Here is a 10,974-nt window from a genome sequence, read left to right on the forward strand (position 1 = left end):
GGGTAGGTTGGGAAAGACAATGAGTAATAAAATGTTAATTCAATAACAAAAAACAATAGTGATGCACCTAGTGGATGCCTTGGGGATAGTCAATGTATTCATGTCCTGGTACTCATTTTTTCAAGATATTTGATGAAATATCTTGAAAAAATGGGTATTAGCACATGTCTGCTTACTATCTCCAAGGGATCCACTAGGTCGGAATATGGTAGGTTGGGAAAGACAATAAGTAATAAAATGTTAATTTTATAACAAAAAATAATAGTGATGCACCTAGTGGATGCCTTGGGGATAATTAATGTATTCATGTAGTGGTTCTCATTTTTTCAAGATGTTTGAGAAACATCTTGAAGAAATGAAAATGACAACATGACTGTTTACTATCTCCAAGGGATCCATTAGGTCGGAATAGGGTAAGTTGGGAAAGACAATAAGTAATAAAATATTAATTTTATAACAAAAAATAATAGTGATGCACCTAGTGGATGCCTTGGGGATAGCCAATGTATTCATGTACTGCTCCTCATTTTTTTAAAATGTTTGAGAAACATTTTAAAAAACTGAGGAGAAGTATATGACTCCTTACTATCTCCAAGGGATCCACTAGGTCGAAATAGGGTAGGTTTGGAAATACCATAATGAATAAATGTTAATTTTATAACAAAAAACAACAGACATACATAATTTGAATTAGTTAATTAATGAATATTTTAATGTAGAATGGCCAAAACAAGTAATGACACAGGTGGTGGCTCCAAGAGGGGCAAGGGAGCTTATTACGGTGCCAATATCGAGAAGGAGCTGGCTATCAAAAAAGTTAGTCATTTGAAAGTAGAGTTTGATGAAGAAACTGGAAAAGCTATTCAAAAGTACGGCAAGTGGTTCAACAATTTCATGGCTCGTTATTTGCGTAGCACCGTACCCCCAACTACACTAGCTTGGGAACAAGTAAAACCAGCTGATATCGAAGTTATTCAAAAGAGACTATCTGTAAGCATTTTTTAAACCTTTAATAACTCATTATTAAATATTTTGTCTATCTTCATAATATTTTAACAAATTCCAATTTTAATTGTGATTTTAGGAAAAATTCATTTATCCAGAAGACAATCCAATAATCAACGATGCCATGGTAAGACAAATGCAAAAACATCTGACTGATTGGCGCCACACGATGAAGAAACACTGGGTAGATGTTGGAGGAGAGGTGGACAATGAGAGAGCGAAGTCAAAACCTTTTGTGTCGATTACTTCTTCTGATTGGGCAATTCTGTGTGATTTTTGGGCTTCTGATTCTCACCAGGTATGCCGTAGATTTTACATTAATTTTTAATTATAAAATTACAATTTAGATTAATGAGTACTGTTTTCTTTTTGAAGCGTATATCGAAGAAAAATAAAGAAGCTCGAGCTAAAATGACCATACCAGGAGGACACGGTTCCAAATCTATCGTTGCCCATGTTTATGATCACGTAAATTATAATAACCTATATCCTTATATTTACGAAAATATTATAAATGTCACAATGTTTAAATAATTTGCTTTTTTAGATGGACCCATCTACTGGCCAACTCCCGAGCATGATCGACACATTCGAGCACCTCCACAAGAAGAAGGATAAGTGGATTAGTGATGCAACAGCGAAAAAACATGTAAGTTGCATAACCTTAACTAATTTATGATCATTTAACTTTAAAAAAGTTTAGTAAATAATTAATAAATATTAATTATTAATTGGTTGTTGTCAATTAGTAATTATTTATTAATTATTAATTAAATTTTTAACAATGAAATCTTTATAATCTATGTGCCAATATTTTTATGATTAATGATTGTGGACTAAGATAAAAAAAGAATGTAACTAATGTTATCCCCGTATCAGGGAGCTTGCGGGCTAAAGTAAATTTGGTCATGAAAATCCATATGTGAATGAGAGACATGCAAATGTAGTTGATATATATGTTTGGAGACGTAAATTCCCCATTAATGGAATTAACTGCACTTACTGTATATATCAACAACATCTTCATGACTGTCATTCAGATATGGATTTTCATGACCAAATTTACTTTAGCCCACTTGCTCCTTGATACGGGAACAAAATTAATTACATTCTTTTTCAATCACTGGTCTGCAGTCATTAATGATAGGATGTTGGCAGATAGATAATAAAGTTATATTTTATATGTTGTTATATTAAAAATTTATAAGTTAGGTTTTCAAATAATGTTATATTGGAATTCGAAATACGTGCTTTTTATTGTGCAGAATGAGATGATCGAGCGTCGAGCATCGTAGAGTACGGCCCCTGCATCATCTGCTGCTTCTTTTGTCGGCGATAATGTCGACGGTCATTTCCCGCCTGATATGGATATTGTCACGGATGTCCTTGGACCCCGCTCGCGTTATAAGAAAGGGTTTGGGGGGTTGCCTAGGTTGAAGGCAATTGGCGTAAAGAGGGCAGTATCTTCGTCAACTTCTCAAATGTCCGGGCAATTGCCACCTGAAGTGGACACCATTTTGCAACAAAATTAGGACATTATGCTAGAAAATCATAACCTAAAGAAGCATACGACTAAACTTGACAGTCGTCAACGGCGTCAAGATCTCCTGCTCAGTGCTTTGTTGAAGCAGGTTGGTGAATTGACTCCTGGTTTTACTGTTGACTTACCAGACCAGGATTCGGAGGAGGACGATGATGCTGACGGGGGCGGGAATGATGAGGAGGGCAGTACTTATTTGTAGAACTTTTTTTCTATTTAATTAAAATTTAATTTATGAGACATTTATTTTACTAAATTACTTTTATATTTTCATGTTTGGTGGAGACAATAAATATTAATAGTTGTAATTTTTTATTTAAATTTCATTTCTAATTAAATAATATTACTAAAAAATTAAATAATTATTAATATATTAAAATTGAAAATTATTAATTAATATTAATATATTGAAAATAATATTAGTAATTTAATCAAAATTATTATTTTAAAAATACTTTTACCAGTGCAAAATTACGTCGGCAAAAAGTTTCAATCTTAACTTCACATATACACTTTTACCGGCGCAAAAATGCGCCACTAAAAAAGTCAACTTTTGCCGGCGTATTATTGCGCCGCTAAAAGTGTTTTCCACAATATCGTGACAAAATTTTTTACCGGCGCATCCTTATTTTTACCGGCGTATTTTTTCGTCGCCAAAAAAGACCATTGCCAGTGCATTACATTTGCGTCGGAAAAAGTGAAATTTGCGACGGAGATACGATGCGATTCTTTGTCGGCGCAAAATTGCGTCGGCAAAAACTCCCTGGGTTTTGCTGGCGCAAAACCATACTTTTGCCGGCGCAAATTTGCGCCAGCAAAAGTCTCCTTTTTTGTAGTGATTTAGAGGAACAATTTGGGGGTTTCTCCTCCAAATTTTCCTATTTATGTTTGTAATTTTTAGTGTGTATTTGTTATTCTAGTTATGAGTTTCTATTCTTTTTAAGATTATTAAAGTGATGATGAAACAATATGTAACTAGATAGTATTTATTTTGTATGTTGATTTTCCATTTTGTGCAACAAAGTTTATGGAATTTTTTTTTTCAAATATCTTCTTTCATCTTAAATATCATATATTTTGGATTGTTAGCACATATTTACACTTTGTTCTTCATTAGTGCAAAAACATAATATTCTTTGTGTAAGATGTGTCATTAAATTGTACACATCCATGCTTAGAACAAAAATATTATGTTTTGCCTTATAAATAATGTTCATTGATTTATTTGTTATTTCATTAGATTGATTTACACTAAATACTTTGAAATTATAATTTTGAAAAGTGAAGAAAAATCTTTTCTTTTTAGAAGTAATTTGTGCTTAAAATTATAAATCTATTTAGAAAATGATAGTTTGATTTATTTTAACTATCACTAAAACTTGGGAATCAATGTACTTTTAAATATTATTGAACTTATATTTTGTGGATTCTAATCCTTAATAATCTTATTTTATCATCTTGTTTGCAATTATTAATTTATGTTATATATATTGTCTTTAATATCTTTATTGTTGTATTTTATTTTATTTTTATTGTTACAAATTTTCATCAATCTTTGGAGCTAGGTTAGAATTTATTAATTTTGGTTTAAAATAGTTTTCTTTTCGATTTTAGACAACTCATTTGGGGTCTATCAGGGAACGATTCGTACGCTTGCGATTTATAAATATTTAAAATATACCCGTTTTGGGTCTATCAGGGGACAGAATTCGTACTAGAGAATACTCTGTCAAATTTTTTTCCAAAAAAGCTTTGAGAGAGTAGTGAGAATAATAATAGTGACTCGTGGACTAAGCAGATTTTAACTGTTGAACTACGTAAAAAACCTCTGAATCCTTCTACTTTTTCTATATTTTTGTTTAGTGTTCTTCATATTTAAGTTGAAGAAAAACAACGTCAACAATGTAGTACACTACGGGAATCAAAAGTAATTTTTCAATCCCATCATTTATAGAAGTATAATAATAATAATAATAATAATAAAAATCATGATTTCCCATTTGTGTTAGTCCATAAAAGTTGTAAATAAAAAAAGATATTTATAATATATATATCAAAAAATAACAAAATAAAAAATATGTATATTTATATGTATTATTTCATTATTACATATATATTTGAACTAATAAAATACAAAATAAATAATTAATAATAAAGGAAATTAAAGAATGTTGTTAAGCACATAAATAGTTTTTAGTTATAGTTTAATTTGAAAACATAATTTGATAGAGTGGTTTTAAAACTTTAATATGAAATTTTGGAATATATGATTAAGGAATTATTATGACTCATTTATTATTTTTCTTTTTTAATTTATTTATCTTATTAAGATGGGTTATAGTTTAATTTGCAAACATAATTGGATAGAGTGATTTTAATATTGGAATATGAGATGAAAAAATTATTATGACTCATTGATTACTTTTCATTTTTAATTTATTTATCTTATTTAGATATCTTTAAAACTAACGCTATTAGAAAACAATGAAAAAGAGTGTTAAATATAATTTATTAATTTTCTTTTTTAATTTATTTATCATATTTAGATGGGTTAGGGTTGCACATCTTCACTCGAAAACTTGAAGACTTGCAAGACTCGTCCGACCGGCACCCGAAAAACTCGAGAAAAAGACGCAATCCATTATTTCGGGTCAGATCAAGTTAAACATGACCAAAGAGTCTTGTCGGGTTCGAGTTGTGGAATATAGTGGCTTCGGGTGTACCCGAACCGACCGACCTTTTTTTTTAGTTTTTATTATTTTACATTTTTTATCTTAAAAATTAAAAAATAAAAAACATAAGTAAAACCCAAAAAACTAATACTAGGTTGTCGGTATTGGTTTGCCCACGATAGAAACCCTGTTTCCTGTAGTGGTAATAACTCTAAAGATATTATTAAAAAAAATATATTTTTATAAAACTTGAATGAAAATAAACTTAGAAATATTTAAATTTTAAAATGGAAAAGAAAAATAAGTGGGGACCACCGCACGCCCACTCCTGAAAATAATTAATTAATAAATCAAAAAACATACATCATATCTAATTCTAATGTATCAAAAGTTGACTTGCTTTACAATTGCAAACATAACACTAATGTTTCCTTAAAATGAGCTATTACCAATGAGCCACAACCAATCAGCAGAAACACCTGAAAATATGCCTGCAAGAAGAAACACCACTAGGATATTACCTAGGGCATTTTGCTCAGGACCCTGCAAAAGTTCAAGAAAAATATCAATAAATATTCACATTCAACACCAATACAAATTAGTAACAACACAAGTGAATTTCGTCACTAACCTTGTAACCTTTTGGTGCAGCTGTAAGAACACAAACAGTGAGATGACCATTGGTTAACCCTAATAGTGAAGTAAGCAAGATCATCCATCCTTGATCACCATATTTGGCTGTGAAGTAGAATGCTGGGATGAACAAGAAACGAGCAAGAATCGCCACCATGAGACCCTTTCTTGATTCAATATTTAAGCACTTCACAAGGGGAGTGTATCTTGATATAAAATCCAATAGATTGTACATTGCCATCAATACTAGTGGATACCTGCCAATAGGAAATATCAACAAACACTATTTATCAGCCAAGTGTATCACGTAGCAGCATTGCAAATAGTGTTACATACTATAACTAAAACATTTTGTAGTAGTACCTATATATATAGGTACCATGGGAGATGTTAGCTAGCATAAGATCAATAGAAAAATATAGTTCATAGAATTTAGTGATATGTGAAAGAAAGCACTAAAAATATTACCATGAGCCCAACTGGTGTTTTCCTGTATTTTCATAGAGGAAACCGGGAAAGATGGACAATGTGAGGATATAAATCAGGTACAAACCAATAGCATAATCGATGTTCTCTAGTAGTAATTGCTTGTTGGTCATCCTTACTTCATCAACCTAGTCATACATATATACATATATGAGTTAGCTTGTATATATAAAAAAAAAAAATATTCCCAACAAGGTGTTGGATTCAAGAAAGTGGCTAGCATCGTTACTTGGCCTTCTTGTGTTTGGACACCGGCGGCCGCGAGATCAGCTTTCACGGTTTTTGATCCTTGTGAAGCTGCTTTACTCCGGAAGTGTTTCACTATTGGTAGCTTTGGAAAGATAAATGCATAGAGTAAAATGCATATGAACTCGAACAATGCAGAGATTGCAAGAAATAACACTGCATAAGACCAATAATGCAAACAAACCAATGTTCAAAAAGGCCTAGTTATAATTCATGTCAATATAAAAAAAACATCCCTTCAGCCAAACAAAAAAATTATGGACATTCTCTGCAATAATAATAGACTAAGAAGAAATTTTACTTACAAGTACCCTTTCGAAGACCATGGTCAGTTTTGTCAAAGGCCGCTCTAGTGACTAGCCTCAAACCAGATGTTAAAACGCCTGATGCAGCCAAGCCAGCGAAGAAGGACTATTAACACATTATTCAAAATTGTACACATAAATCTTATTAACCATAGTAATTGTAAAAATAAAAGTATAAATAAATTAAAGAAAATTAACCTGCATGAATTCAGGGAGCATAAAAGCCAAGTCTCCAACCATTCCACCTTGAACATGGGCATCTGCCACCCCAAAAGCAGCTACAAGTCCACATATGCCTATATAAGGTCCCAATCCTCCCTTGCCATATGTGACCAAGTCAACCTATTATATATTTAGGTAAATTAGTCCAAATTACACTAACAATTTTATACAAATGAAGTGAAAGAGAATATTTAGAAACTTACAACTATGAGCAGCAAGGTACTTGCGAAGAAGAGAGTGTATCCACACAAATTGCGCTTTCTAGTGTCAATCTTGGCTTCATTGTATGCTAGTAGTATCATTGTTCCAAGAGCGAACGGTTGATAGACAAGAGTAAGCACCCTAGAAGGATGGTAATCCTTCCATAGTAATAAACATCAAAAGATTTTAGTAACTATTTACATTTCCAAATATACAAATGTGGTTTTTAACATGTTCGATGTATATCCCAACTGCCCTAGCATCTAAAAAAATCCTCATGTAAAATTACTCCCTTAGCTATGAAAAGACCAACTAGCTAGAAAACTACATATTCCAACAAAAATGAAAAGACTGACTAATTCTTATGTATCCCAAAAAGAAATGGGGTGAGAGAGGCTAGAACTCTCGACCTCAGGATCACTCTTATAGCTATGAGATAATAGCAATAACAAATAGGACAATGTTGATAAAGAGTTGATCACCGGGAATAATGCATAGTAGTAATCTCCAATGGTCAGCATACTGTTCCACGCCACAAGAGAGCCCAGTCCCAGAAACCAACATACTACTATGGCTGTATTCTTTCCCTGATTTCACATGATTTAAGCAAATATCAAAACAAACAAAAAAAAATAATAATAATAAGAATAAAAATAAAAATTAAATAAAATTACATTTTGATGTAAAGTAGATCAATAACCTGATGCCTGAACGAATCCCCGGTTTCATCCACAGTCTTCGTCATGTTTTGAAATTCTACGACTTTTCTTCACTATACGTATATAAATATATATCAGTATCAGCCCCACACTTTGATTCTATCAGTTTGGAAATTCCTTTGACTTTTAATTAGATTCATTCTCTATTAATTAATTCCAATGCAAACAGCTAACAATCATTATTTATTAATTCATTCGAATTCAAACAGCTATAAAATCCCACAAAATTAGGGCCTTGAAAGTAAACAAATCCAACAATTATTTGAAACTTGTTACAGTATGAGAAATACCTAAAAGAAAATATTTTATTTTCCAATTTAATAAAATATGTGGTATTGTACAGTTGGCTCACCAATCGCCGAAATAGTAATTTACTTTAGTACAGTTTTTTACCAAAAAATATCTCTTATAATATTTTAGTTTTTGTTATTTTATTTTATGGATTTGATTTTGATATATGTTTGTTATTATTCAAAAATTAGATTTTGAAAATCCAAAATCATATTTTAGAATGTAGAGAATATTGAAAGAATTGATTTCTGTATTAACTGAACATAGAATACAACCCAAGTATTTATAGAGAGAAAGAGCTAAACTGACCTCCTACCTAACTAAATTGTTGGAAAATTTATGCATGATCTTTATTTATTTTCATGTAGATTTAATATTAAAGAAATTAATATGAAATAAGCTAGAACATGTTTCTAAAATTGAATTTAAAGAGAAATAATGATAATAATACTTACATTATACGCAGCGAAATTAAATAGTTCTTACTTTAGTTTCTTTAACCCTTGTATCCTTTCTGTCGCAGAGTATTCAATTATCTTCACAGTTTTCCAAAATATATTCAACGCTTAGAAATGACTTATATTTAGAGAGAATATAAAACCTATCAGAAACTTGTGTTTCTATCTTGTGTTTTGACTTCTCTCTTAACACTCATTTTATAGTCTTACTTAGGTAATTTATTTAATTAAAAAATCAATAAAATAATAGTCAATAATCCGCCTAGGTCGAAATTATCATGTGCTTTAGGCTTGTGAATTTTCCATTTGATTATAAGCATATTGGCCTAAAAACAAAACATGTATTATTTTCTATTGATTTAATTAATTAAATAATGATTTAAATCATTTATCAAATTAATTATTTATAATTTGAACCTTGATTTAAAGTTATTTATTAATTTAGATACCAATTTATCTTAATTAATAAATATGCTATAATTTATATTCTCTTATAACTCTATGAAACTATCCAAAATTGACTTGGTCAACTTTGATAATTCTAATTGATAATTAAATCAATTAATTGAGAATGTCTAGATGATTTTATTCAAGGTACAATGAGAACCATGAGCCTATGAAATCAAGCTCCAATAAGTTATCATAAATCTAACAAATAAATTTACTAACTTATTAATTTCTCGTGACTCCACTAAAGACTTGGAAATTGCACTCTTGAATTCATAGAATGCTCTATAACAAATATAGATACACTACTAATTATCCACTGTTACAACCATAATTGTCATTTAATCTTTTATAGACAATCTACAATGAGATGAGACTAAAATACTGTTTTACCCCTCATTGTATTTTATCCTTAAAACACTTAGTTCCGTGTCAATGATATTTCAGTAAACTAACATTAATTACTGAAATGAGATCTCTATCAATTAGCACCTTGAACCAAACTAAAAGGAAACCATCGTTTCACTTCTTCATCAGAAGCTATAGATGTTCATATCTATGATTAACACTCCCACTCAATTATACTACCGAGTTCCCAAGATGTAAGTATGGGCTAGTCCATAGGGTAACTGGTAGCGAACAAGTCAAAGGACTCAAATAATACAATCAGTTATAATACTAACCACTCAAAATTGAGATTGAATTGACCTATGGTCAACTATATGATATGACTAGAATAGATAATAACGGTGTGTTTACTTATCCTATCAACTGTCAATATCAGTCCAGTCTGATGTAACAAATACATCCGATCTTATCTAATTTGCTAATATTCTGGAAAGAACATAACACTACAATGTGTAAGTAGATCATATAGTAGATTGACAAGTCAGTGTAAATCATGTGCACTCACTAATCTTAGAACTAACTTATTCTTTAACATATAATCATATTTATATTCCACTGTGATTACATCACTATAATTACGATTAGCTATATGCTCGGGATTTAATAGAAGTTTATATTAAATAAATAATCATGAAAACAAAACATGTGAGCAAAGTGATTGACCAAGTCAAAAAATGATTTCTATTCTGTTATTGATAATAAATGAGATTACAAAGAAATTGAGTTTTAATTAGGACATAAAACCCTTGCAAAGTATTTATACAGAGAAATAGCTAAACTTAGCTCAAAACCAACTAAACAACCTAACAGAAAATTGTTACATGAAATGAACAACATTAGTTACAAGTAATAGACAATACAAACTTTTTAACTCCTAACATCCCCCCTCAAACTGAGAGGAGGATACAACTCGAAGTTTATCACGTAATAGTAGGAACCTAGCTGAAGAAAGGGCCTTTGTAAATATGTCAGCAACCTAATCCTAAGATGGAACATGCTTAACCAAAATTTGGCCTTGAGGTATCTTTTTCACAAACGAAATACAGATCAAGCTCGATGTGTGTGGTTCGTTGATGAAGCACAAGATTACTAGACATAAGAATTGTACTGATGTTGTCACACTAGAGAACATGACTTCTAGGAACTGCAACTTTAAGTTCAGACAACAAGGAGCATATCCATGTTACTTCTGCAATCAAATTTGCCAAGCTATGATACTCAGTTTCTGTGCTCGATCTGGATACAGTTTGTTACTTCTTGGAGGACCACAAAACCAAGTTGGAACCAATGAAAACACATAGGCCAGTAGCTGATCTTCTATCATCCAAATCAGAGGACCAA

At 31.0% G+C, this 10,974-nt stretch overlaps 1 protein-coding gene across 1 annotated transcript; it reads right to left on the reverse strand.

Moving 5' to 3' along the window:
* Positions 1-5,649: 5,649 nt before the first annotated feature.
* LOC133799534 (equilibrative nucleotide transporter 3-like) lies at positions 5,650-8,055 on the reverse strand. The gene is made up of 9 exons (XM_062237543.1): positions 8,011-8,055; positions 7,793-7,897; positions 7,313-7,468; positions 7,086-7,229; positions 6,888-6,993; positions 6,566-6,738; positions 6,319-6,464; positions 5,849-6,107; positions 5,650-5,760 (listed from the first exon to the last, which is right to left on the reverse strand). The coding sequence occupies exons 1-9, from the start codon at positions 8,053-8,055 to the stop codon at positions 5,650-5,652; spliced, it is 1,245 nt and encodes a 414-aa protein (XP_062093527.1).
* Positions 8,056-10,974: the final 2,919 nt, after the last annotated feature.

Source organism: Humulus lupulus, chromosome 9, assembly GCF_963169125.1.
Source record: "Humulus lupulus chromosome 9, drHumLupu1.1, whole genome shotgun sequence".
Lineage (NCBI taxonomy): Eukaryota > Viridiplantae > Streptophyta > Magnoliopsida > Rosales > Cannabaceae > Humulus > Humulus lupulus.